General features: G+C 47.2%; 1 protein-coding gene across 1 annotated transcript; it reads right to left on the bottom strand.

Moving 5' to 3' along the window:
* On the bottom strand, nucleotides 1-26472 carry LOC307242219 (serine protease HTRA1A-like). The gene is made up of 9 exons (XM_080016581.1): nucleotides 25976-26472; nucleotides 17710-17809; nucleotides 15574-15778; nucleotides 3648-3842; nucleotides 3352-3384; nucleotides 3145-3259; nucleotides 2119-2176; nucleotides 1872-1967; nucleotides 1-628 (listed from the first exon to the last, which is right to left on the bottom strand). The coding sequence occupies exons 1-9, from the start codon at nucleotides 26433-26435 to the stop codon at nucleotides 460-462; spliced, it is 1431 nt and encodes a 476-aa protein (XP_079872707.1). The 5' UTR covers nucleotides 26436-26472; the 3' UTR covers nucleotides 1-459.

The raw sequence follows: 26472 nt of genomic DNA, 5'->3' as shown, positions 1-26472 counted from the left end.
TAAAAGAAAGTAAACACTTTATTTATTTTCTTCTCCCCCGTGGAGAACACATATTCAACAAAACGTTAATACTACAGTACTCGAGAAGGATTCAGAGAACAATAATTACACAAATTATGTTTGCTCTGGGAAAATCTCTTCCTTGTTGACGCTATAAAAGTCCTGCATTTAAAAAACAAAACAAAAACTATGCACAAAAATAGCACAGAACCGCCCCCAAATAAAAAGCTGTGTTTTTCAGGGTCGGCAGTGAACAGTAGTAGCATTGATCAAGGCGTAGGGGCAGACAGGCGGGTGAGAAGGTACATCTCTGTTTCGAAAGCAGGGCCACGGCCACTTCCTGGACGGGGGGCCCCCGGTCCCGAGCTTAGGACCCCGCCCCACGTTTAGGTCCGCTGGCGATAAGGAGGAAAAAAACCCAAAACAAACAAACAAACAAAAAAAAAAAAAAAGTCCGGGTCAAGGGTCAATCTCCATGGGGAGGATGGTGAGGATGGCGTCCTCGTTGCCCCGACGCACCACCACCCTGAGCGCGGCCTCCCGCTTGATGGCGGCGCTGACGTCGGACGCCGACGCGATCCTGTGGCCGTTGATGGAGATGATGACGTCGTGCTCCTTCAGGCCCCCGCTGCGTGGGGAACAGAGATCGGCCGTGAGAGACGGCCTCGCAACGGGCAATATTCAGCAGAAAGAAGAAGAAGAAGAAAAAAATCACCGTCATCACCGTTTGTTGTGCCATTGGAATGAAAGCAAATATGAATTTAATGGTGCGCTTCAGTGCGCTCTGATACGTCTATTAAATGAGTAAAATAAGTATTCTGGATACTTTCCCCCCCCCCAACACGTTGGGAGGTTTCCACTGCGGATTTCAAAGGCTTGACTCTCCACACAACGGCTCCTTAATCGCAGCCACATGCGAGCGGCGCCCACACCTCCACCCTCGAGGCGGTTCCAGCCCCCACCCACCCCCACCAAAACGCTCAGCTGCTGCATGTCAGCGGACAGAGAAATGTTACTCAAGATGACACATCGACCGGGGTGCGAAGAAACAACCCTTTTCCCAGCGTTGCCGGAAAGCGCCGGGTTGGACCGTTAAAAACGTTGTTATTTCCGACATGAACAACTGCCGGGCCGTTCGGGAGCGAGTCAAACATGTCGACACCCTCCCGGACGTTGGGGTTATCTGCATTTTGCGCAATTATGAGCGAGGGGAGCGGAGGAACGCTGACCAAGAGATCTGGAGCGTCATCAAAATCCTTCTGAAATCTCTGCCCCTTTTTTTCCTCTGCTTTGGTCACGGAGAGACGAGCAAACCGGCGCCAGATCCTCAAATCATTACACAGGAGTACGAAACTGTCCAAAACAAATACTCTAGTTGGCGAGTTGACAGAAAAAACAAACCGCCGGAAAAAATGGGATTAGGTACAAAAGCCGGAGTGAACGGAGCCTGACGAGGCCCCGCTGCCGGGAGGGAGCGCCCCGGACGGGGAAGCAGGGAAAAACCCAGATTCCCCAGAGCCCCGCTCGGCCGGGGCCGCGGCGGCGCTGGACTCGCCCGGGGGCCCGAGGGCTTGTGGCGAGGAGGAGGGAGCCGCTGTTTTTTTTTTTGTTTTTTTTTTGGTTTGGCCGGGGGCACTTCTCGAAGGGGAAAATGATATGCGCCTGCGCTCGCCGTGCGAGGGGAACGCGCGGCGCGGGAAAGCGGCGGTGGAAAAGTGTAAATTGAACACACGTGTGAGCGGCGCCCGGCGCCAAAAAGACGGACCACACCACCACCGAGAGGGAGCCCAGGGACGAGCGGCTCGATTTGAAATCCGCCGACGCCGACGCCCCGCTGGGGTCTGCGCCGCACCCGAGACCGGGACCCTTACGCTGCGGCCGGAGTCTTCGCGATGACCTCCATGACGTAGGCTCCCGAGGTGACGTCGGGGAAGTCGCGGTTTCGGCTCTTCAGCTCTTTGGCCAGCCTGCGAGGGAGAGGGGGGAAGTTGAAAAAGCCCGGTGAGGACTCGGCGGTGTTGCATTTGGAGAGTGGATCCGTCCTCCTGGGGGGGGGGGGGGGGGCACCGGATCGCACCGCTGATATAACACAGCGCGGGAAGCTGCGGCGGGACTTACGCCGGAGTCAGGGTCATCATCCTTACGCCGATGTACTTCTTTTTGGCCCCCGCGGTCCCTGGAGACGAGTCACAGAGGCGGCGAGGAAAGAGAGACAACGACAACAGGATGAGTCACGGCCGCGCGTTCTGACCCTGCAGAGCCGTACTTAGGAATTTCCGGACAATCTTGGAGCGCATCGTGACAGCTCTCAAAAGAACCTCAAGCGAGAGAGCGTTTGGCAGCGCCTGCTCCTGTCTGATTAAAAACTTAAAAAAAAAATCAAGGACCTGGATTTAAAGTCCTACGGCAATAGAATGACAGGGTTTTGGGCCATATCTGAGTGAGTGTTTTTAATCGTGATTTTACAAATGGTCCCGTGGCTCAGGACCGTGCGTTGGGCTTGGATTGGAATCGAACAGGCTTCCCCAAAAACTATTATTATCTTACTTTATATTATGACCCCTTGGCTTATTTTGTTATAAGTGCAAGTTATAATTAAAAAATACTCTTTCAGATGTGACAGTTTGAGGGCGGCAGCCTCATATGGCGTTCCAAAAGACCAAACTACCTGCAGGCGGACGCACCAAAGAGGATCGTCCAAATGTAGACAAGAATCTCCATGTCTTTGGTTTTGTTGTCAGAGTGGAATGCGCCTGCTGTATCCCGCTGGAGAGATGGGATGTAGTGCAGGTGATAACAGTAATGGAAACAGCGTTGTAGTTCACGTGCCTTGGAAAGCCCAGGGAATTTGATCCTTTGAACTCAAGTGGGGCGGTCGGTTCTGGGCCCTTCCCAAAAATGTGTCTCCTAAACTTTGGCTTTTGCAGTCTTTGTGATTCTCTCTCTCTCTCTCTCTCTCTCTCTCTCTCTCTCTCTCTCCTGTTGTTTTTTTGGTTCCCTCGTAATCAAGTTTCTGCTGTTGTGACGTGACTTACCGAAAATAAATGAACCTTAAAAGTCAAAAGTCTCTCTCTCCCTCTCTCTCTCTCTCTCCAAAAAAAACCACTATAAAACACAATCAACTGTGCTGATGAGAGCTCAAACCTCTGGACTGCCGGTCGTAAGACTCCGCCAGGAACTGCTGAATCTTGTCCGAGGGGATGGCGAAGGAGATGCCGGCCGTCACTTTCAGAGTGTTGATGCCGATGACTTCCCCGTCCTGAAGCAATGAATCACATATGAACGCCGGGGACTTTAAAAAACGCCAGCGAGTAAAAACGTACTGGAACAAAAGATGACAACGCTTCTTACCAGGTTCACCAAAGGCCCTCCGGAGTTGCCGTACTATAAAAAAAAAAAAAAAAAAAAAAAAAGTCATTCGAGATTGAAATAAATCCCGACAAGCGTGATAGCAATCCCACAATGCATTGTGGGATGCGCTTGCCAGCATAGCGTCCAGAGATATTTCACAGGATGCAGTCGCCCTGGTACTTTCTGGGAAACTATTTAAAGCACGCTGTGGTTTCAGACGCGCTAAAAAAGAAGACCCGCGCCCTCGGTCTGTGTAGTCATCAGAACGCTTGTGTGTGCGTCCTTCGAGAACTTACGTTGATGATGGCATCAGTCTGGATGTAGTCCATGTCGGAGTTCCGCAGGCCCAGCTCCCTCCCGCCCCGCTGGGTGGTGCTGACTATTCCCGTGGTGACGGTGTTCTGCAGGGAAAAGGGGCTGCCGATGGCGACCACAAATTCCCCCGGCCTCAGGTCTGCCGAGCGGCCCAGCAGCAGCACGGGGAGCTGGGTCTGGACGGCGGGAACACGGGTCCACAGGTTAAACTTTGGTGTCAAGCCATTTCTCGAGTATCTATCTAGCACTTAGTATTTCTTAGTGGAGACTCAGAGAACAGAGGGCACACTTGGAACTTATATAGATATATCCGAGTTTTAAATTGATGTTTATGACTGATGTAATATCTATCTAATTGAATCCACTGCGCTGTGCTGTCAGTTCAGCTCGAGCAGCTCATCATCATCCCTCACCAGCCTAAAGGGTCAGTGAGAAAATGACTCGCTGGAAAGCGGCAGCACCTCGAAACTCGACCCACTCGACGACGCCTGGCAATGCTCGCGCTGAAACTCAATAAAGGACCAAGTGAGAATTGCGCCAGAGCTCACATTAAATTGCCGGTTCAAAATCTTTTTTTTTTTTTTTTTTATTTCAAACTGTGGCCGGAGCTGGAAATCGTCTCGCTTTGGCGACTGTGTGCGAGAGGAACCACAGATGGAGGAAAGCTGACCGGCTGACAGTAAACGGGGAGCGAGCTCTCGTTAGGCCCATTAGCGGCCTGTTGCGGAAAGCAGGCGAGGGAGACAGACAGTGAGGAGAGGATATATTTATCCAACTGGCATTGGTTTCCATCTTGGAATGAAATCATCCCTGTTCGGTCGTCTGCATTGTCATATTCCACTGGCCTCGTGCGTGGCAAGCAGACCGCTCGCGGCGCCTCATACCTGAGAAAGGGGAACTGGCTGAACCAAGATTCCGTTTTGGTTTCCCAAAGGTTATAAATAGAAAATGGAGGACGTACAGTCACCGAGACAGCAAGAAAGGCTGGCAAATGTACGCGCTGACTAAAGCATTTTGTAAACTAGACAGTCTCACAATACACCGCATGCACATTTATACAAAATACTGTAGACACACATGATGTTGATGAACGGTTCTGGAATTGTGTGAAAGGATAAAGTAGCGTCACGCATGCATCCCAAACATCTAGTTAAAACATGCACCAGCCTAATCAATGGCAGTGATATATCAGAGAAGTAATTTAGTCTCAAGCGTCTGACAGAGGCAATCATGACCGGTGAGATCAAATTATCATTCTAAGTCAACAATGACAGGGATGGACCATAAGTGAGGGGGAGGGGCGGGGGTAATGCCTGGTGAACCTGCCCTCACCTTCAGAGATACGAGCCTGACCAGGTGGAGAGAGGAAGCTAGAGAAGCGCACACAGCTGAGGAAGCAGGTGGAGTGGGGGCGAGTGGGGTGACTATTGGTGCTCTCGTCAGGTATTTACACGGGATAAATATTTAGGAAACAAACATGAGTAATGTGGAAATTATGACCAGGAACAGCTAGAATAGTACATGAAGCGCAGAAAGTTGCATTACTTTACTGTAATGCGAGTAACGTGATATTACGATAACATTTCCTATTGGTGGAAGGATAAGGCCTGGATAAATCACCAAATAAATGTCTATTCCTGAGATTTTGCAAACCAGCTGATCCAGGTATTGCCGGTGGTAGGTCAGCTCTCTGGAGCAATTTGTGAAAAATAAATAAATAAATAAATCACCCCCGCCGTGTGAGCGATCCTCCCCTGACCATCTCGGTGACTCACCCGTCTATTTGAGATTATGCACCAGGACTTTACCCAACGGCGCTGGCTACACTTCAGGACGGAGGCAAGGTGAGCCTCCGTGGAAAGAAACCACAGTGGAAAGAAACCACAGCATTACAGCTCGGCAACGTGAAAGGGCTGAGTTGAAAGCAGATTTTGGGCAGCACCCTTAACGCTGCGGGTCGACCTGGTGGTCAGAGAGGAGAGCGCCGGAGCACCTACTCGAAGCTCCGAGCTGCGGTTTAACACCCTCTCACGGTCTGGCTTCCATCTCACCTCTCTTCAGCTTTCACTTGTTAAACTCCAAAAAACGCCAAGCTTTCGTTTCTCCGGCTAATGTCGCTGATCGTATTTCATCTCCTCGGCTGCTGCGTGTTTTGATTCGTCTGGTAAAGAAAAAAACAACAACAACAAAGAAAAAAAAAAAAAACCCTATCGCCTCAAGGATGGGTATAATATGGCTGTTCAATCTCCTCAAATTCTATTATTTCCGCAGAAACAAACTAGCGGTTCCTTTTTTCCCCCCGGTTCGTTCCTGCTCCGGCAGAGCCCTGAGCGCGGAGGCGTCCGTAAAAAAACAAAAAACAAAGGCGCCGTGCGGTGAAACATTCCAGAATCCAGTATGTTCTTTCCATCTCTCATCACCGCTGAGATTTATGATTAAGGCTACGGTACGCTGAAGGATCTGGTCGTACGGGATCTTATCGTAGGGAGACAGACAGATTGATGGATAGGCAGATAGACCGGCAGGCCGCGCTGTTCCCCCGGAGCTGTCATAAAGCACCAACCTTGTTGAATGGTACAGCTTCGGTAGTTTGGAAGGTCTTTTAAAAGACATTACAGTAACTGCCATTTCATGACCTCAAATCCAGGTGCCTCTGATGGACTACGGATAACAGTGGCGTACGCACGTGCGCACACACACACACACACACACTGCCTTGCCGTGAACCCCTTAAATCCAAGTCTCTAAATTAATACGCACACATCTGGCGGTCTCTCTCTCTTTTTTTTTTTTTTTAAATATACACAGGCCCAGAGTGGAAAGACACACAGCAATTTGTTTCAGCGGCTTTGTTACATTGGTGAGCTACCCGGCCCTCCTGTTTCACTCTACGGGGAGCTTCAAAGCAGATGACGTCAAGCTGTAAGGTCCATGACGCCAAATCCACTGGTGTATTACATAGTGCTGGTATAAAGGGGGTTCTTGTCGAGGGGGAGAGGAGGGGGGTGGTGCAGCCGTGAATGAAGTCGAAGGTTTTACCCCCCGGGGTTTTGCTAAAAGAGATTAAATTGAACAAGTTCTGGCGCATTCATATTTCACCTCCACTTAGGGGATCAGATGATGCGAAGGCAGAGCTATGAAGTTGAGTTTAAGCGTTTAGAAGAAGAAGAATCTTTAATTATCACGCAACACACCACACTACAACACATGCACACACGCGCGCGCGCACACGCACACACACACACACACACACACACACACACACACACACACACACACACACACACACACACACACACGCACGCACGCACGCACGCACGCACTGCACACGCTTTGGATGGTGGCTGGTGAAATGAGGCCTCTGCGTTTAACCCATCCTGGCTTGTCCTTCCTCCGGGGGGGCAGCCAGGAGCAGTGGGCAGCATTCGTGGACGCGCCCAGGTACCATATCAGTGGCGACGTTAATCAAATAAAAAAAAAACCTCAAAATTGTTCAAATATTAAGCCTGTTATCAATACAAGACTCTGAAAGGGGCTTGGTGCGTGCACAGCAGAGTCGCAGCACAGTCTGTCACATTACAATCTCCCTGTGTAATTAGCGCCCCTGCATAATGGGGACACCCCACGCCCCCACCCCCCCACCCCTAAAATGTCCGGTGTTACCGGTAACACCGGTGTTGTCACGAGTATATTAACTGGCGGGTATGTCAACCGTGGCATGCCTACTTTGTGCGCAATATTGATCTACAACCAAGAATAGCTCACAAAGAGGTTTGGGAAGTTGTTGTGATGGATTTGATGGGTTTCTGTTGTGTTTAGATTGCTTGTAACCCATGTGCTCTAATGAAAGTACTTGAAGTACTTTGAATTTGCCTCTTTGCTCATGGGAAGGGTCTGTGCGCGTGTGTCTGATCGATTGTAAAAGCGATAATGCGCCAAAGAAGTACAGCGCGAGTGGGTGCTAATACAAGCCATACCAGGTTTAATAAAATAATGTTTCAAATGGGCAGTTTTTTGCAAAGCAAAGGTAACATATACCCAACTTTTAGTTAACCATATCCTTATTGACATCAGTGCGGAAACCAATATGGCTTCCATATGCTGTTGTGAAGACCTCAGCCAGTCTGAGTGCAAACACATGTCTGTGAGATGCCTTCTTTACTGTACTGTATTGTACATCCTCAGAGCATATTTTTCATGTCTTTGCAGAGATCTCGGAGGAATGGAGGGTAGATCAACACTGGCTGCACACCATATGGCTTTGAAGTGTGTGGGTCACGTTTATCGGAAGGCCATGTGGTCTTGCGTGGGCAGTCGGCTCCTTCCTCCGCCTGGTTCGTTGCATTACCAGCCAAAGGGGCCTTGCCTGTGCTGTACCAGAGCCTCCAAACTGAGTTTAGCCAAGTGGAGCGTGTCTGGATTTGTTACACTCTGGTATAACCATTTGCGACATAAATGGTGTAGCATGGCACTTGCGGACTGAGAAAAGAGGCACAAATAAGTATCAAAATTGCACCTATGTCAAATAAAAAGTTCCCCAGTTCTCCAGTCTGTGTGGAATGTGTAAAGTTCATCAATGTAGAGGTTTCATCTGTCAAAGTCAGAATATATTGGTTATAATGAATCAAGTTACAGTCCATTACACTCCAAACCTTTCAAAACGCCCAGAACGTGCCAATGTGTCCAAATGACGCCAGTCCGCTGGTAAGCCTAAACAGTTTTCGGGTTCAGCCGGTGCCTACCCAGAAACCGAGTACGCAATTGCGAGTCAGGCCGGGGCCAAGGACAACAGGGCCCAGCAGGGCCGGCGAGGGACGAACCATCAGCAGGCTTTCTTTGGCTCCGTTCCCAACATGCTGTATCCACAAGCATGGGAACCATTTTGGTGTACACGAGCAATGGCGATGAGACGACGAGACAGTGAGAGGGGAGGATGTGATTCATTTCCCGTCTGCTGATTCTGAAGGACGCCGTGCGGGTTCCTTCCAACGGACTGTCGTCCATGACTCCTTTTGGAAACCAATATGATGTCCGCGGCTGACGTATTGACATGAAAACCGTTACACACACACACGGACACACACACAGACACACACGGACACACACACACAGACGATTGTGCATATTCATATAGATATTCCAAAAGTTGTCTCGTCCAAGACACCACCAGGCCATATGATGAATAGTGTGTCTTAATCCTGTATAATGCATAACGCAGAGACAAACTGTCATTGTTGCACAGTCCAGGAAACCACAAAGCCTTATTTCATTGCAAGATGGCAGACTAGTTTCAGGAAGGGATTGTGTAAACGACGCACTATGTGACCCGGTGGTGTAACGAGTCAGCGCCGGGCCCAAATGCACCGTGGTCAAAGTGGGCCCCCATCACAACCTCTTGAATCTTGAATCTTGATTCACAATGCATCATGTTCCACTTGCTATTCAGTCAGTGGCCCGCCTTCCTCTTGTCTCTCCTCCACAAACGGTATGGATTGTTCTATTACAATACTGTAGCAGCCCCTTGTTCACTAATTTTCTTACCTTGCCAAATTTCTGATCAGGTTCTGGTATAAGATTTGTATATAAATAATATATATGTAATATATAAGATTATGTTATGTTACGGTAATAAAACGTATTATCAGTAGCGAATGAAAGAAGTGAAAGCAAGCTTTAAAACCACCAGCAACAGCGAAATGCACTACACAGTTGACGCTTCAATAAAATTATAACTAGGAAAACAGAGCGCCGTGCTGTACTTTAAAAAATCTGGTGTGGGAGCACCATAACAGATGAAACATAATCCGTGACAGCCCACCTCGTTGACGCAGATGAAAACGTTTTGGTGACAGCGCACCTTGACACAGTGTCAGGATCCTGCACTGCTCTTGCATGTTGCCTGTCTCTAGGTCCCTCCGTCCCTCTCTGGCTCCCTGTCCGTCTGTATCTAGGTCCCTCTGTCCCTCTCTAGTTCCCTCCATCTGTCTGTCTGTCTTTGGTTTCACATCCCTGCCACTGCACACCTGCCCCCGGTCAAGCAATCTCACCACCTGTCTTCACCTTTGTTGTCACTCCTCTTGTATTTAACCTGTTCCCCATTGACCCTGTCGTGTCAGATCGTCGTTGTGTCTCTGAGGTCTATTGAATTCTCTGTCCTGTCTACGAACCTGATTCCCTGCCTGTTCCTGATCCCCGATTCCCTGCTTGTTCCTGGACCCTGATTCCCCGTCTGTCCCTGGACCCTGATCCTTTGCCTGTTCCACATGAAACCTTGCACCTACTGCTGAGACCTTGTTGTGTCCTGCATTTGGATTCACCAGACCGTATCCGTAACATACAGATGAAATTATGAAAACCTTTCGGTGACAGAGCACCTTGACACAGATGAAAACATAATCAGAGACAGCGCTACCGCATACTGACAACAACATTATTCATGTCTGCACATAGGCCTTGTTGGAACAGGCACGTTCAGAAGGGGGCGGAGGCCCTGGGCCTTTGCTCCTTGATGTCCATGGTGTGCTTTTAATCAGGCGCATTTTTTGGTTTTGTTATGCACGAATGGGCATCGAGATTTAGTTGGAAACAGCTGGTTTATATAGGGACTAAAAGAGAGGGACATGACCCGACAGTGGGACCGTTGGGCGGGGGGTTCATGGCTCCTTAGATAAAATATAATGTCTCACATTTGCGTCTTCCTTCTCAGAGAAAAGTCCCCTGTCTGTCTCATACTGAGATGCGATGATGGCAGGTGGCTCCGGCACGTCCTCTTGCACGCCATTCTCACCATCTCCAGTGGTGTTGGATGGTGCCCCCGGCGCAGGCGCGCTCTGACCTCTTTCGTCATTCTTTTCAAAGAAACTGCCTTGTATTTTCGAAAGCTTTTTCGTTCTCAGCTGTTTCTTTAAATTTCTGTTTCTGAAACCCGCTTTTGTTTTTGCGCTTCTCCATCGAGCTGTCTTCACTCTTCTGTGTGGATTTTGCTACGCAGACGCAGCAGTAACCCTAACTACAACTATACATGTCCGTAATTACCATTTGTTAACCCAGAATTCTATATGTGCACACTTTGCATATTTTTTTCAACAAATCGTCCATTAATCCTTATTTAAAATTAATTCTTTAATATTATGTACAACAGCTTTATATAATTGTATATTGTTATTTATTTGGTGAATGAATGCATGAAGTATGTTATGCAGACATGGAGCAGGTGACTTGGCTGGCATTGAGTACTATGAATACTTACTGCCTGCAGTTACCATAAAGGTTTAGTGGAGGCGTGCATACTGTAGACTCAGATATCGAGATGTGTGTTATTTTATGATACGATAGTGACAAGGTAAAGAGGGGCCCGTGCGTGCGGGCCCCATACTGTTGCGGGCCCCAAAACGGCTGCTTTACCTGCATATATGGTAGCTACGCCACTGATGTGACCTTAAGTCAAATCTCAGACTATATGGCACTTTTACAAGGAGAAAGTGGCAGTTTAATAGAGTGCTGCAGGGATGAGGTATTTTGGAAGGCCACCCCAGAAGTCAGCATCGGCCTGGTTCCCCCGACCAAAAGTCAATGGGATAATTCCATCGGATCCATCGCACTTTTGGATTATTGCAGAAAATAATCTCTGTGGCAAACAAAAGTTTATGACACTTACAGGCTTTGTTCAGCAAGATAATCTTCACAAATGAACACCACTTTTATGATTTTTGAAACGGACATGCAATCACCATAAGTAAAAAGCTAACTTTATAAACCAACTACACCGCGGTCGCATGACGTCACCACCACTAAGTGGGAACTATCTTGTGAGTTGATTTTGCGTGCTTACCTCTTCTACAAAAGCCTGGAAAGTCTGAGTTAGAATAGTTTGCAAGAGGCGAATATAAACACAACTAAAGGCTGTAAAGGCGGACTCGTGAAAAGATGAGTTTCCGTGTTCGACGCGATGACGTTTAACGTCCCTGACAGCCTCTGTAGTCTCATTTTGACACTTGTTAGCCACCGCCCGTCTTAAGACTTGTAAAAGCTTCAACATTAACGAGTGGGGTATTCACCACAGACCTTATTTCAGGCATCTTTCCAAAAACCCATTCAAAAACCCAATTGACTACGGGATGAGGGAACCGGAATTGCAAAAATGCTACCTCATTCCCAGGTTTCAGGACACGTGCCTGCAGCGCTCCATGATGAGGAAATCGTACAAATTCGCTGAGAGATCGTGAACTTAAATTAAATTTTAGCGTGCCGTGCCGCTACTTAGACCCACTGCTGTTAACGTATACCAAAAACTATTGTTTTTTTAACTGCATACGCATGGTCGTGAAGGGATCTGGGAACGGTTGCCAAAAGGAAATCTACATATGAGGAACTCAAAACCATTTGAAGCCAACATGGAGCACTTCCAACTCATGAGTGATTCAAAGTCCCGATAAATCAACACAAAACTCAATCAAAACAACTGCATAAAATTTTTTTTGAAAAACAAAAATCTCCCGCAAATCAATTCTGCCAAGTGCAGAGTATTCCTTTTAATTGTGATTGAGAGGAGCGCCGCCCAACCTGACACACGATTAGTCCAATCTTTATTGTCCTGGCACCACAACACCCAACACACACAAATTAACCCACCGGCTCACTTAGTCCACCCGCCAGACATACAGATAGATTTTCCAGGCATTTACGAATCTCTCTCTCTCTCTCTCTCTCTCTCTCTCTCTCACACCCACACACACACACACACACACACACATAAACCCACTAACTCACTTAGTCCACCGCCAGACATACAAATAGATTTTCCAGGCATTTACGAATCTCTCTCTCTCTCTCTCACCCCCCCCCCCCCAACACACAGGCAGACAGGCAGGCAGACAGACAGACAGACAGACAGACAGACAGACAGACAGACAGACAGACACTTTCTCTCTCTCTCTCTCTGAGGAACAAGTGAGTACAGGCTCCAGGCCCCCCCCCCCCTTTTTTGTCCTGTCGAAGTTCCAGCTGCTACAGACTAATGCCTTCCCCAGAGGCTGAGGGCAGACCACAGCCCAGGGAACGCACCGGGTCCTGCCACCCTGAGCTCCACATCTTCACAGAGAGGGAAAAACAAAGCGGACGGACGGACGGACCGACTTTTCACAGGGAAAGATCAACTTTTCAATTTTCCGGTAATAAAATAATGTGGAACCGATTATTGATTATCCACCCCAACTACCCCAGCATGCTACCGGAGCGCTGACTTGGACAGTCATGACCCAGTTTCTCATCAACTACGCCGTGCCGCGAGGCATGAACTGGCTGAGGCAAATCAAGAGCAGACAAAAAGGGGAAATGAGTCTCCAAGAAGAAAGCCCAATCAGCAGAACTGGAAATTGAATCTCCTCAGCCGAAGTAATTACCCGGGATCCCGTTCTGGGATTACGTTACAAGGTGCAGTCTGAGGGCTGAGTCTGCAGAGCTATCCATTCTGCATCCTTGATTTTTTCATTCAGTTTGGGAATGTACATTAGCGTGCCGGTGTATACCATATAAAGCCAGGGGTCACCTCATTCCCCAGTGAATTTCATTAAAATGGCCACGGTAAGAATTCACTATCACAGACAGAAATGCTGTGTAGATGGAGGAAAAAATATATTTTCAATGCTGAAATAAAGAGCTAATTTACTGGAAGTAGAGCAATCACTCAGTGCTAGTTTTAATGGGATTATTTCCACACATAAAAAAGGACGACTCTCTCTCTCTCCCCCTTCTGCTCTCTCACTTTCTCCCTCCCATACACATCCTCTAATTTCCCCAGCAAGACTTTCACCCACCCCTATAATGACGCAAGTACACACACACACACACACACACACAGACACACACACACACACACACACACACACACACACACACACACACACACACACACACACACACACACACACACACACACACACACACACACACACACACACACACACACACACAGGTTGTTCGTCATTCATCAGGAAGGCCTTCTCCTGCTTCAGTCCCATGACAAACAACCGTGGACCAGGATCACAGCAAGTCTCCAACTTCCAATATATCAAAACAAAACCCACCAAGGCCAATACAAGAGCAGGGAGTGCGAAATTAAGACTGGTGGTTTATGGAGGATCATATGGCTTTTATTCTAGGCTGAACAAAAACAAAGGATGTTTGAATTCTCTTTAAAGGGCGTTTGGGTGCCCGCATTGTACGCTGAAAAATTACTAGATGTTCAAAATTCTTTCTAGAATTTAGGGGTCTTTGCGGTAATGCAGCCCTCTGTTCCTAATGTGACCGTCTATCCAGAGCGGCCACTCAGCCGTAAAAATAAAAAAATAGGCATCAAAAAGCATTCTGCAGCGGTCTGAGCTCATGATTCCTGGCTTCACACCAGACATTCCTGTTGCAGAGCTGTTGGAATGAAGATTCACGAGCATCCATCCAGCCCACGAAGAGAGAGAAGGACGGCAAACAGATAGATGTACAGACGCACCGACAGGCTCACACCTTCATCCCACCGCGTGTCTGGCGTCTTTCAAATGCCGTGTCTGAGCGACGCCAAGTCAAAGTTTTCATCTGCGAGTAATGAGTGATTGTCTCCCGTAATGCTTCTGAAAGGCGTTGTGTAATGACTGTATTTTGTAGCCTGTTGGATCCATAGGTGCCAGGGATCTGCACGCCAGCTGCTGTTAAAAAGGCCATTTGGCTACGACTGCAGTCACACTTGTGTGCTTTGAAGAGCAACGTCTTCAGGTGGATTTGTTAGAACGTCTTTCGTGCCAAAACACGTAAGCCTCAACTACGCTCTATATCATCCAACTGTTTTATTGGAATTACATACCACAAAGTTCATTTTAGTTTTATCTGCACTGCTCTGATCACTCAGCGCTGGGCTTGTCAAGAAGACTATAGCGCCTCGATTGACTTAATCCCCTCGGGTCACAGTGAAGTGAAGTAGTGTCTCGTGTAAGGAACAGTTTGGGAAGACACGGGTTAATAGCTGTGGTTGTCAACTTCGGGAACCGGACACCCAAGTCAAAATGAGTTGAATGGCCAATTAAAGCCTATTAAAAATAATAATGTAAAGTACAAAATACAAAAGTAGATAACAAACAACATGTTTCACTACCCTTGAAGCTCCAACCTTTCGTGGTTGTTCGGGCACTGACTGCCATCCCCCAAACTGTGTCGGTGTGGGACTGGATATACTATAGCTTTGTGAGGAACGAGGCGACTGTGCAAAAAGCCAAAAAGGTTCTGTCAACCTACTATTAATGCCTCCAAAGATCCCTTTGACTCCAAAGAGTCTCCATTTGAAATTACAGTATTTGGCTTAATATTTAAGGAGCACCGAGCCAAGCCATAAAATGTTGCATTCTTATGATAGATTCCCTCACATCTAAATTGTTTTAGTTTAAAAGTCTCCTAGCTCACCACCAAGTAACATTGAACCCCTGTATCGAGGCATACCTTATTAAGGGCTTTTTCGGGGGGCAAAACCAATCTTTGCAAAACACTAGCGACACCATGCTACCATCAGTCAGTTAGAAGCAAAGACTGCAGAAAAATGGACTTGGATGTATGTGAACTTGGATATAAACTTGGATGTTGAGACCGTAAAGCGTTGTGGGAGAAATGTTTTCACTTTTATTTTGCGTTCTTCCTTTTTCGACTGACTTCCATTCAACGTGAGGTTTTCTGGCGCCAGCCTTTTGACGTTAGCCCAACTGCAGTGTGTAGCACTTCCACATCAGCTTTAATACATTAGTGGATGTTAAACTAACGCCGCAGAAATTGACTAAAATTTATTATGTGGCAATTAATATCCACCGAACTGAATAACTGTGATTATTTTTAGCTGGCTGCTCTGTATGATTTTTCAGCGTACTGTCTCACCGGTGCCTCGATCTTGATGAGGGCGATGTCCGACTTCTCGTCCACGTCTTTGATCTTTGCGTCGTAGGACGCTCCGCTCTTCAGCTCCACCTTCACCCGGTGCTTGTTTGCCACCACGTGCGCGTTGGTGACAATCTGGCCGTCCTCCGACACCACAAAGCCGGAGCCACTGGCCACAGCCACCTCCCGCTTGGAGTAGGCCATCCTGGGAGAGCCGAGGGGGGGGGCAGAGAAGAAAAGGGACAGAGGTTAGAGAGATGGGAGTTACAATTTTGGTCTTTCAACATGTCTCTCCTCTGTCATTTGCACCGTCTTAAGAATAGAAAAACAAACTCGCTGTCGCGGCGGTGCGAGGGAAGGATCCCAGGAAAATGAGGCTGACGTGTGGTAGAAGAAAAGAAGAGAAGAGAAAATTCTTGAAGGATTTTACCCAATCTTGCTGATTACCCAGTGGAACGATGGGAACACCTTTACTGTAAAGGAGCAACAGACAACTTTTTTGCTTTTTACGTCTTATGAAGTTAATGTTGATTGCACAGTGTAATGGCCATAGAATAATGACACCACCAGCTTTTAGACTGGTTCCCTGTGAAGCCTCAATATCACTATGCTTGGCCTATCCCTTCTATTTTGTACCCCCACTTTGTATTATCTTTTTGAGTCTTATTTTATTTTTATTTTATTTTATTTATATTATTCTATATATTATTCACTAACTGCATTACGTTTTAGGAATCAGTTAGTTTCAGTTAGTTGCTAGGCAGGAATAAGGTCACAGGAAGTGCATCAACAAAGCGCGATCGGTAGCGGAAATGACGGACGGTGGAGCGATTGACTCCAGGTTGATCACAAACCCTTGAGTATAAAAATGACTCATTGAATTTCGGTTGAGAAATGTAAACGTTTTAATGCTCTTTCTCCAAAAAAAACACAGCTCCCCCGTTTGCTTGTATTTGTTTGTAAGGCCAGTCTCGCCCGTTCCAACGCGGCGGCGACGCTGACATATCGCAGCTACGAGCCCGTGCGCTCAATGCGGCGGAGTGTGTGTGTGTCTATGATTGCGCCACCAAAATAAACCCATTGAAACTAAAATTGGGACGATTTCAATTGACCTCTTCGGTGAGCGTGCATCTTTCTTCTCTCGCATTTCCAACGTGGTGTTGATCATTTCAGCGGCGCACTCTGAGGAAAACGTAGAGCAATCCCGTTGCTTTGCGACAACGGTGCAAACAATAATACTTGGAAACGCTGGCGGGGAAGGTCTAAAAAGTTTATTGCCCCTTTAATGTGGCCCTAAGAAAGTCTCTTAACTGACATACATAACTGAAGTCAGTCGAGTAAGATATATCAAGCTATTTTGGCTTCTGGAGGATCTACATTTCATGAGGATATAACAGAAGTGAGCATAAAGGTGGGTAGACGTGAAGAGAGGCAGTGATGTATGGAGGCACAACTTTAAAACGGATCTATCACTAAGAGTTGTGCGAAAGAGACTTTTTCTCTCCCAACTCACATTAAAAAAAAGACTGTTTCCAAGCCAAGCTTGGCACCGTAGCAGAGAGGAACACCAGAACGAAAAAACAGAAAAGATAAAAGAGACATCGTTGAGTGAAAGAGAGGGAGGAGGAGGAGCGGTCTCAAAGGTTTAGAAAAGAGACAAAGGAGTATGTGGTATAAGAAGAGAAGGTGGGAGATAAGAGGAGAATAAGAGAGGGCGAGATGATGACAAATAAAAGATGTGTTGAAAGAGTGAAGTGGAGAGAGGTGCTCTCTAACGGGTTTGGTGCAGGTGGCCTGTAAATCCCGACATGCCTGCGAAGGCGGTCCTCCCTCCGCACACACACACACACACACACACACACACACACACACACACACACACACACACACACACACACACACACACACACACACACACACACACACACACACACACAGACACATATTGAGATGCGCAAATGCACACCTTAAATACATTTCTTATACGGTATGCAATTCAGACAGGAACACACATGCAACCATGAGTGTGCACTCTCGCTCTCTCACACACACACACACACGCACGCACGCACGCACACACGCACACACACACGCACACACACACACACACACACAGGTGCTTAGCTTAGCTCTTACTTGCGGTAGAGTTCAATGTGAACCACAGATGGAGCGATACTCTCCACCACGTCGGCGATGAAATTGTATTTGTGTCGCGGGCTGTCTGGGTTGTCCTGGGCTGGAAACACACACACACACACACACACACACACACACACACACACACACACACACACACACACACACACACAGACACACAGACACACACACACACACACACACACACGATTTCAGGAGACTAAAAACAAACTGATGTACCAGAATAGCAACTGATGTCAGGGCGGTGTGACAGTAGCATTTGAAACTGATCATTATTACAACACAACAAGGAAAAAAGAAAAGATCACCGTCTCTCCGTGGCTTTCCTCTGACCATCTAGCATTTAGCAAACCCAAATTACAACCCCAACTGTCAACAGAAGCGGAATAAGTATAGGTCACCTTTTTCCCCAATGTTGAGATCCAGCAAGTTTCAAGTTTATTGTCCAATACTTGATAACAATGCAAGCACTTTACCAGAGTCACAAAGTCCAGATTTGCATCTTTTCAGCCATTGTGTAAATATAGTTATGTACATACAAGCATGTGCTATTTGTGTGTGTGTGTGTGTGTGTGTGTGTGCGCGCGCCGACTAGCTGTCTCATTTTCTGCACAGGTACTAACATCCGAAAAAGGCAGCCCCTCGGACTCTCTGAAAGTATGAATGGAGACTTCCTGGATCCCCAGAGACCTTGATGATGAGGTGCAGCAGGGACGTACTTTTCATCTCTTCCTCTCCCGAACCCTTATTTTTGATGAGTACAAAGACAATTTCAGTCCCCGTATTCAACTACAGCCCCCCCCCCCAAAAAATGAACAAAACAAAATAAAACAGTGGAATGCCTGTCAAAGGCGCCCTTAAGCCCTGGGATAGTGTTGATTACAGTGAAGGGGGGTTACGGAAAGGAAAAGTACTCACAGTTAAACCATCACAAAAACAGAATGAGCACTGTCTTGCCCTGCTGAATGTGACTAAATTATACAGTGGAGGGTGATCAAAACAAAACAAAAATTATGGCAATTACAGCGCTCTCAGTTCCATTCTGATCCGTCTCCCAAAGACAAAATAAATGATTAGTGGTTTGTTGGTGTGATCCAACATTGGACACCTGTACGTAATGTTGGTACAAAGTGTCTCTAATCCGTCGGTCTAATCTTCCCATCAGTCTATCCATCTGTCAGAGAAAAACATGCAAAATACATAAAAGACTGCGCCATAGTAAGAAAAATAACTCTTGGCCGGTCGTGAACAATATGTGGGCTTCCTGAATCTACTGGAGGATTTTACACCGCAGATAGACCGCGGTGAACAAATGTTTCCCAATTTTTATTTTGAAGGCTCTCGGTTTCGGCAGGGCCATATTCGGAGGAATGTGAAATAAGATCTTCGTCCATGTGGAGTGGACGGAGAGGGAAATAGCGGCACGCGTAATGGAAAGGCCGTCGTCCTGCATCACGCCGCGCCATCGCTCGCTGAGGAGAGGGTGTCGGCGCCGATTGGACTGGGCGAGAGGACACAGGTTTATTGGCTGGAGTTTGTGTTTTCTCTGGAGAGCCCGTACTGATCCTCCTCCAATAATCCGTCTCTTCTACCTCACTGCTAGGAGGGTTGGCTGCAACCAAACACACACACGCAAATCTACACACAATGACAAACTTACTGTACTTACTACTCAATCACTGCCTGATGCGTACGCCTGCACGCGCACACGCACACGCACACACACACACACACACACACACACACACACACAGGTTAATTTATGTCCACGACACACACACACACACACACACACCGCAGCGCAGATGAATAGTCTGAGGCCTCGGCCAAGCGGTGACGTTTGGGGAAACGGGAAGTCACAAAACAGATGCAGCGCACAACGCGGTTCAACTTTTGCTGTGGAAGTCATTCTGCAGCGAAGAGAAGCCGTCCGCGCCATTGTTTTCACTTTTATGGACATTTACGGATGAATTCACAATGATGAGGAATGCAGAATGAGCCGGGTGTCGGTGGAGTTTTACAGACGTCGAAGTCTGCCATCAGACGACTTGTAAAAAAAAAAAGCAGCCGTCCTCTCACGTGCAGCCTTATTTTGACTTGTCGCTGATGATCCGAGTTCAACTTTCAGCTAATTTCAAGCCAAAAGCTTTCTGAACAAAGCTAAAATTTACGACTCTTAAATGGCTTCTTGCCTTCGAGGTAAACAACGCCGTTTCCAGGCTTCCCACGGAAGCGGAACAGAGAACGGAACAGAGCAAGGTCAGTTTCATGGAGGTGAGCGACTGACAGGACCAGACGTACTATAAGTTATGGATGACAAAATGTCAGTGATCTGATTGGCTGTCAAGCGTCCTTTTTATATGCCTGGAAATTACGTAATTCAATCTCAACTCCAAAGTCTACAATGACTTTGGAATGAGCATGAAAATAAGGGTTCTCGGATGAAGCATTACCAACGATGGACTGTTCCTGTTGGGGTTGGGGGACCTCTCATCAAATGGGGGCTACTGAGTGCATTAAGAAAATCAGGCTATAAACGGATTTACGTTCAATACTTTATTAAATTGTTGTCAGAGTTTGATTTCGTGAGCACACAGACAGATAACAGATAGATACTGTATATTCAAATACCCAATAGGGTTTGACATACAGTTAAACGGGGATGAACTTTGTTTTTAGGGTGCCATGGCTTGAGAAAGGCATTTTTCTGACGTAGACGCCAGACAGAGAGGGAGGGAGCGTGCAGAGTGAAAGTATGTTAATATGACCAAAGAGAGGCTCCTGAATTCATGTGGTTACTGAAAAAGGAAGCTACACTTGAGCAGCTCTGCTCGTGCTCTCCTGTCAAAGATGTATTTTTTTCTCCGCAGTCGAGTTGAGTTCTGTATTTGAGGCGCTCGTTCGAGAGGGCTTGAAAGTGGACGTTAATGTCGAAACCCACACACGAAGAGGCATGAACACGCAACAAAACAGAAAAAAAGGCATTAAAACAGACCCTCTCACTTAAGGTAACAAACACCACACAAACACACGTAAAAAGAACCACACAGGACCACCGCCCGATTCGCTCCCTCTCACTTGCACTGCCCAGACCGACATTCATTAAGGGGTCTTTTCCCAAGACCTTGCCTCTGAAAACAAGGTCTCAACAGCCTCGACTCTGAGGTTCCTCCTAAACTTCCTCGGTCTGTCCGCGGTTTTACAGGCCCCCGCAGGCAAAAGGAGCCTTTCCGCATCTCCCCGTTCTCCAGAGAAACGAGACATCGCTGCCGAACGGTTCCTCCCCTTCTTCACCGCCTGGTAATCCTACAACCGTGCCTTAAAGGCTCAACCCACCCTCGTTGGTTCTGCGGTGAGGCCAGGTATGGCCCGATAGAGCCTGATGCAAGTTGAAACAATAGACTTGAAAAAACATTGAGAGTTTTGTGTAGTTCAACTGAAAATTAGGTTAAATATGTCAACAAGAGCTACGGAATTTCAAGAAGGTATGTGGTCTATACTAGTCTCGACTATTACTACTGTGAAGACTAGATGACCCGCTTGAACAGTTAGCAGGGCTCAATTACCCACTATCAGACAAAATATATCAAATATATTGCAAAATCTAAGCTCTGTGTAAGCTTTCCAGAATCCTCGCCTGTAAGCCATTGATATTGGCTCAATGGACACAGATGGGAGCTTTCAGTATCGAAATATGTCCCATAGACATCATTGCATCCGAGGCCCAGCGCATTTGATTGTTGAGCTGAATTTGACCCGACATATTGCATATGGGAAACTTGCCCTGGCTCACGTAGCGTTTGCAACCCGTTTACTATCAAGTGGTTCTCTTCTTTCACTGCGGTGCACCAACAGCGTGGCCAGGCTGCCGGTCACTGCCAGCAGCCGGGTGTCCTCCACCTCAATCCTGCCGTTGGTTCTACATCCCATCAAAAAGGAACTAAAAGAGGACCAGGCAGAAACATACTCTTTATTACTTAATTATGCTACCCTTGATTTTGGGAAACTTTGCAACAACAACTAGTAATGCACACATAAGAATCAAAATGACATTTCACCAGTGTCATTGTTTGTTACAGTATATATTCAGAGCACGACGCTGAGACAAGCTGTATTTAAGCTGCAAAAGTCTTCCTCTGAATTGTCACTAGGAATGAGCATTTAAAGGGTGTTGAAAAAAATATTCCCCTAGGGAGATCATTTTACAGGCCCCCTTAATTAAGTTGTTCCTTGTCAAAGTTGGATTTAATTCAATACTTGCTCCCACAGAGGAAGCATGTTGCGTCTTGGTTGTGCAAAATCATTCGGTCCACCGAGTCAAACCAAACCCACCAATCAAATTTAATTCTGCTTTGGAGATGGAGCTGTCGCAATGCTTCCATAAATAAAATTCCCGTACGCTCTACAGATATGAAACCGTTTTGTCATTCACATCTGGGGTTCTGAGCCATTTAATTACAATGAGGCTTGAGTGATTCGCATGTAGTTAAGAAGTCATTACTTAAATGAGGACGGGTTAGTGTTGTGTTTATAATAATTCCATAACACATGGACAAGACTCTTTGTAACCTCACTATATATTCATTTGGTTCTATTTGCAAACTCCCACCCTTGTCAACAATTTAACTATAAACACACATAAATTGTTGTCGTCTAAGTCATCGCTTTTTAATTGGAACGCAACAGCTAATGCTGAGTTCCACCGTGGTTCAAGTCGGTACATGACTGACGACTCGACGGAGGATTCAACAGTGGGAATGGAAAGGAGAGGCGTTGGCGGAGAGGAAATGGTGTGGGGGTGACACCACTTTTTTGAGTCTCATCCGTGCGATCAGCAAACAGAGGAAAAAGAAGCCCGATGTTCCTTTGTGATTCAGCGGGGGGAAAAGAAAGGCGTGAATAGATGGAAGAACTGATGAGCATAGAGAGAGAGACTGACATGTACAAGGCAAGAAGTAGAGGCAAATGAAATGAGGGAGGTTTGTCACAGGTTTGGCAGCTTATTCACTCTATCATACATTATTGCTCGGCACACGATTATGCTTGGGTTCGACTCAAGCCCTGGTTATACCTTCGATAGAGAGTGCGGGGCGTTTATAGCTGGCACATTCTCCGTTGCAGTATTCTCAGAAACCACGGGTGGCAACTTTGCGCTAAGCGGCAAAGATGCCCGGATGCACGGACGGCATTAGAGCTTGTTTATGCCAAGGAGTAATTGGTTCCTGGTGGTTAACAAACTGACTAAAGCGTCATAAATACCATTAAAAATGTTACCGTCTATATGTAAACTGAACTTAACAACGACCCTGTTCATTTACAATAAAATCACCAAACTTGGGTGGGCTGTTTGCGTATACTAATTTGTCTCTGCGTCAAAATATAACTGGCAAACTTCCGGATCAATTTCGGCCAACATATCAGAAATAAAACGGCGAACTTCGATCGGGGCGTAAACTGTCTCCCAACGCACTGAGGGTGCCCACGGCTCGCCAGTGATGGGGCGCTCGCGATTGGTGCGCCCAACGGTGTGTTTTTATTTTAGATGTAGGTTATCTTATTGTACTCCGTTTCCTCACGGAACGAAACAATCACCGTGCGTAACCCATGAAGCACATGATCATAGATGTCTAAAAACTATGCCACTTAGCATAAGCAGGTGAGAATCACTTTAAATCTGTGTTGACCTGTGTTGACATTAACCACTAGTGTTATAACTCATCATCACAGTACCATTATTTTTGTTTGAGACATCTGGCCTCACTGTGTTGCCAACAATGTTCCATAGTACGTTTAGAAGGGCTAAGTGCTAAATGACATCACATGTTTAAGCTAACCATCGCTTGTAGTAGACTACTGTCCTTTTCCGTTCACTCGAGTACGTGTCTCATTTAAAAAAACATAAAAACTTCAGCCTTTTAAATAAATATTTCCAGACTAATGGTCACCATGTCAGTACAAATCAGAGGTGGATAATTTCAGGTTCAGAAAGTTGAAAACCTGCCACGTTTTTGCTCCAGCTACCCACTGAGCCAGCTGACTTCACTTATAAGTTGGACCCCTCAATTGGTGATAATTAACAAATACACATGCTTGATATTTGGGAGGACTTTTACTTTCTGCACTTGGAGTATCAACATCTGGCAAATGTTCACTATCGGTGGAAGTCACGGTACAGTAGTGGTAGACATTACTTTATGCTTGGCATTTGGAGTTTTTTTTGTAATTTTCCGACGGCAGTTATGTATTCTGATGCATTTCCTGAAGAAATACACTTAACATCCGAACCTGAAACCCAAACCTTTATTGGCTTAGATTTCATTCCTTGCAAACGCAACTTCTTGCTGCAGCCCATATATGGTTGATATTCTGGGTGTCAGAAAATGAGTCATTTAAAATCACAAATCAAACCCCGCGGGCAAGGTGGATTTTGACCTACATATCTCCTTGCCAACACAAACAGCTTATATAATCAACAACATCAGAGGCCAGGCAATACATGACATCATGCAAACTGTAATTGCAATGTGTTTTCTTAGCATGGGGCCAGGCTGAAAAAAAAAAGGGAATCAGTAAAGCACTTCAGGGCTTTTTTTTTTCTCTTTGGCTTGGGCGGTGACGCCCCGTGGACCTTGACACAGACCTGCCACCGTCTCGGTGTCCGCGGTCGTAAAAACCGAGACGGCACGCTCCAAAACCACTGCATCCTACACCGACCGAACAGTCGCCAAACAAAAAGGTCAGAGGCGCCGGCGGATTGTCTCATCGGATCGTGTGACCCATTGTTCCGATGAACACAATAATCCCACTGACTGTTCTTTTTCCTCCTCTGGTCTCCGCCGACAGCGCTGGTTTCTGACGCTGGCGGAAGACGCGGGCTTTCACTGTTCTCAGTTCATAAGCGTTTGCGGCCTTGCGGAGTTTCACTCCCTCAGATGGGTGTCAACTGCGGTTCATCGTTAACCTACAGTATAGACCCTGCCCGCGTCAGGGCAATTGAGGTTAAGTAATGGGTCTTTTATATCGTCAACAGGTGTAAAGGCGTGCCCAAGGACACGCACGCGCAAACTTTATCGTATCGTAAAGCGAGACAACGTATTTGCCACGTGTTTGTTTGAATGGTTGTGAATTCCCGTGTCTTCAAAACCTATGTGTCTGACCATTTTACTCGGGACACTGACTGAAATACACCCACATTGACACAGTTCTAACGATGATTAATGGCCCACTGATTAGAGATCGGGCTCTGCATTCTTGCCTGTGCTGTACAATTTGTTTGACCAACTTGAATGGTGTTCTGTTTAGTATTAAAATCAACAGATTGCTCCCAACACGCCCGCGTGTTACTGATAAGAGAAAGGCAGCCCCGTCAAATCAAGGCATGACAACTCTCTAACGCGATTAGTTCTAGTAATAAGACCTTATTCCAATTTTGTCTTGGAAAAACAAAACAAAAAACTTTTTTCTTTTTTTTTTTTTGCGCTGCTCCGACTGACCTCGGGAGCAAAACTAGGGGAGCTGTGGCTGTACACAGCCATCCAAGAGGATAAGAGGCATGTGACCGCAGGCGACGCATACCACGGCGATTCTACACCGAGCCTTAAACCAGGGTATAGAAACCCACTGCTTCATCCGGCCCGGAAAGTGGAAAAACCTCCCATTTTCCAGCTTTGAGGGAATTCACCGAGACACAGGTTGAAATGCAATGTCTCGCTCATCTAACGCCTTCGCACACTTGGATGCAGCGACTTTATTCAACAACATATCTCTATGTATATATTTACCTTTATTATTTAGTATTCAGCACACATAAGTACATCCCGCAACATCCCGGTGAGAATTCAGTCTATGGTGCATTGTGCGTTTGTGATTTAAAACACATTTAAAGTGGTAATCCACGAAACCGTCGGCGTTGGGTGGAAGACGCTAGAACTACCGGAACGTCTCGGGGTTTCACCCTCATCTTCGCTCACTTTGTTTCCCATCTTTTTTTTTCTTTCCTTCATGTATTACATCTCTTCGTTGTTTTTATTTATTTTTTGGTCACCCGAGGTAGTAAAGCTTTATCCAATTCACTGCAGCTGGCATTCGCTTCTTTCGCGTGGCGGACCCAGCCGCCAACAACGTCAACATTATCGAGAGGGGCACATGCACACCACGGGTATATTGAGGGGGTCACTTCTTACAAAGAACCATTAAGATAAAGCGTCAACTACAGGATAAGTAGTCACTTTGACCCGCACTATACCTTTTCCACAGGCGCCCCGCTGGATGAACAGCACCGGCGGCTGCTGGAGCTTCTTCGCCCGGTCGCTGACCCTCTTCAGCTCGCAGACGTTCCGGTACGACACCCCGTCGCTGCCGCACACCGGGTCCCCGGCTTTGCACACGCACACCCCGCTCTTGCTCCTCCGCCTGACGGTGGCGGTGAGCCCGACCCCGCCCGGGACGGAGCACTTCATCCCCTCGCCGCAGAGCGGGTCCCCGGGTTTCCCGCCGCCGCCGCAGGCTTCGCCCTCCCCGGACGCGCACACGGGGCAGCAGCCGCAGGCGTCCAGGCCCTGCCCCGCCGGGCAGTGCGCGGGGAGCCGCGGGCACATGGAGCGATCGCACCGCCGGGGACACCCCACGACGTACCTGCCGTCGGGATGCGCCGCCGCGGGGGACAAGGCGAGGGCCAGACCGAGCCAGAGCAGCGGCCACGGCATCACGACAACAGCAGCGGCTCGTGGAACACAACGAGAC

The sequence above is a fragment of the Zeus faber genome (genome assembly GCF_960531495.2).
Source record: "Zeus faber genome assembly, chromosome: 16".
Classification (NCBI taxonomy): domain Eukaryota; kingdom Metazoa; phylum Chordata; class Actinopteri; order Zeiformes; family Zeidae; genus Zeus; species Zeus faber.
The sequence above is the reverse complement of the archived record's forward strand: the minus strand, read 5'-3'. Positions and strand labels throughout refer to the sequence as shown.

What these genes read in the sequence shown, in the direction of transcription:
- LOC307242219 (XM_080016581.1), bottom strand. Translation starts at nt 26,435, where the DNA reads ATGCCGTGGCCGCTGCTCTGGCTCGGTCTGGCCCTCGCCTTGTCCCCC. An exon ending in AGACTGATGCCATCATCAAC is followed by an intron (nt 3,385 to 3,647) that starts GTAAGTTCTCGA and finishes TTTTTTTTATAG; the next exon opens with TACGGCAACTCCGGAGGGCC. An exon ending in TTACGACCGGCAGTCCAGAG is followed by an intron (nt 2,177 to 3,144) that starts GTTTGAGCTCTC and finishes ACTCGTCTCCAG; the next exon opens with GGACCGCGGGGGCCAAAAAG.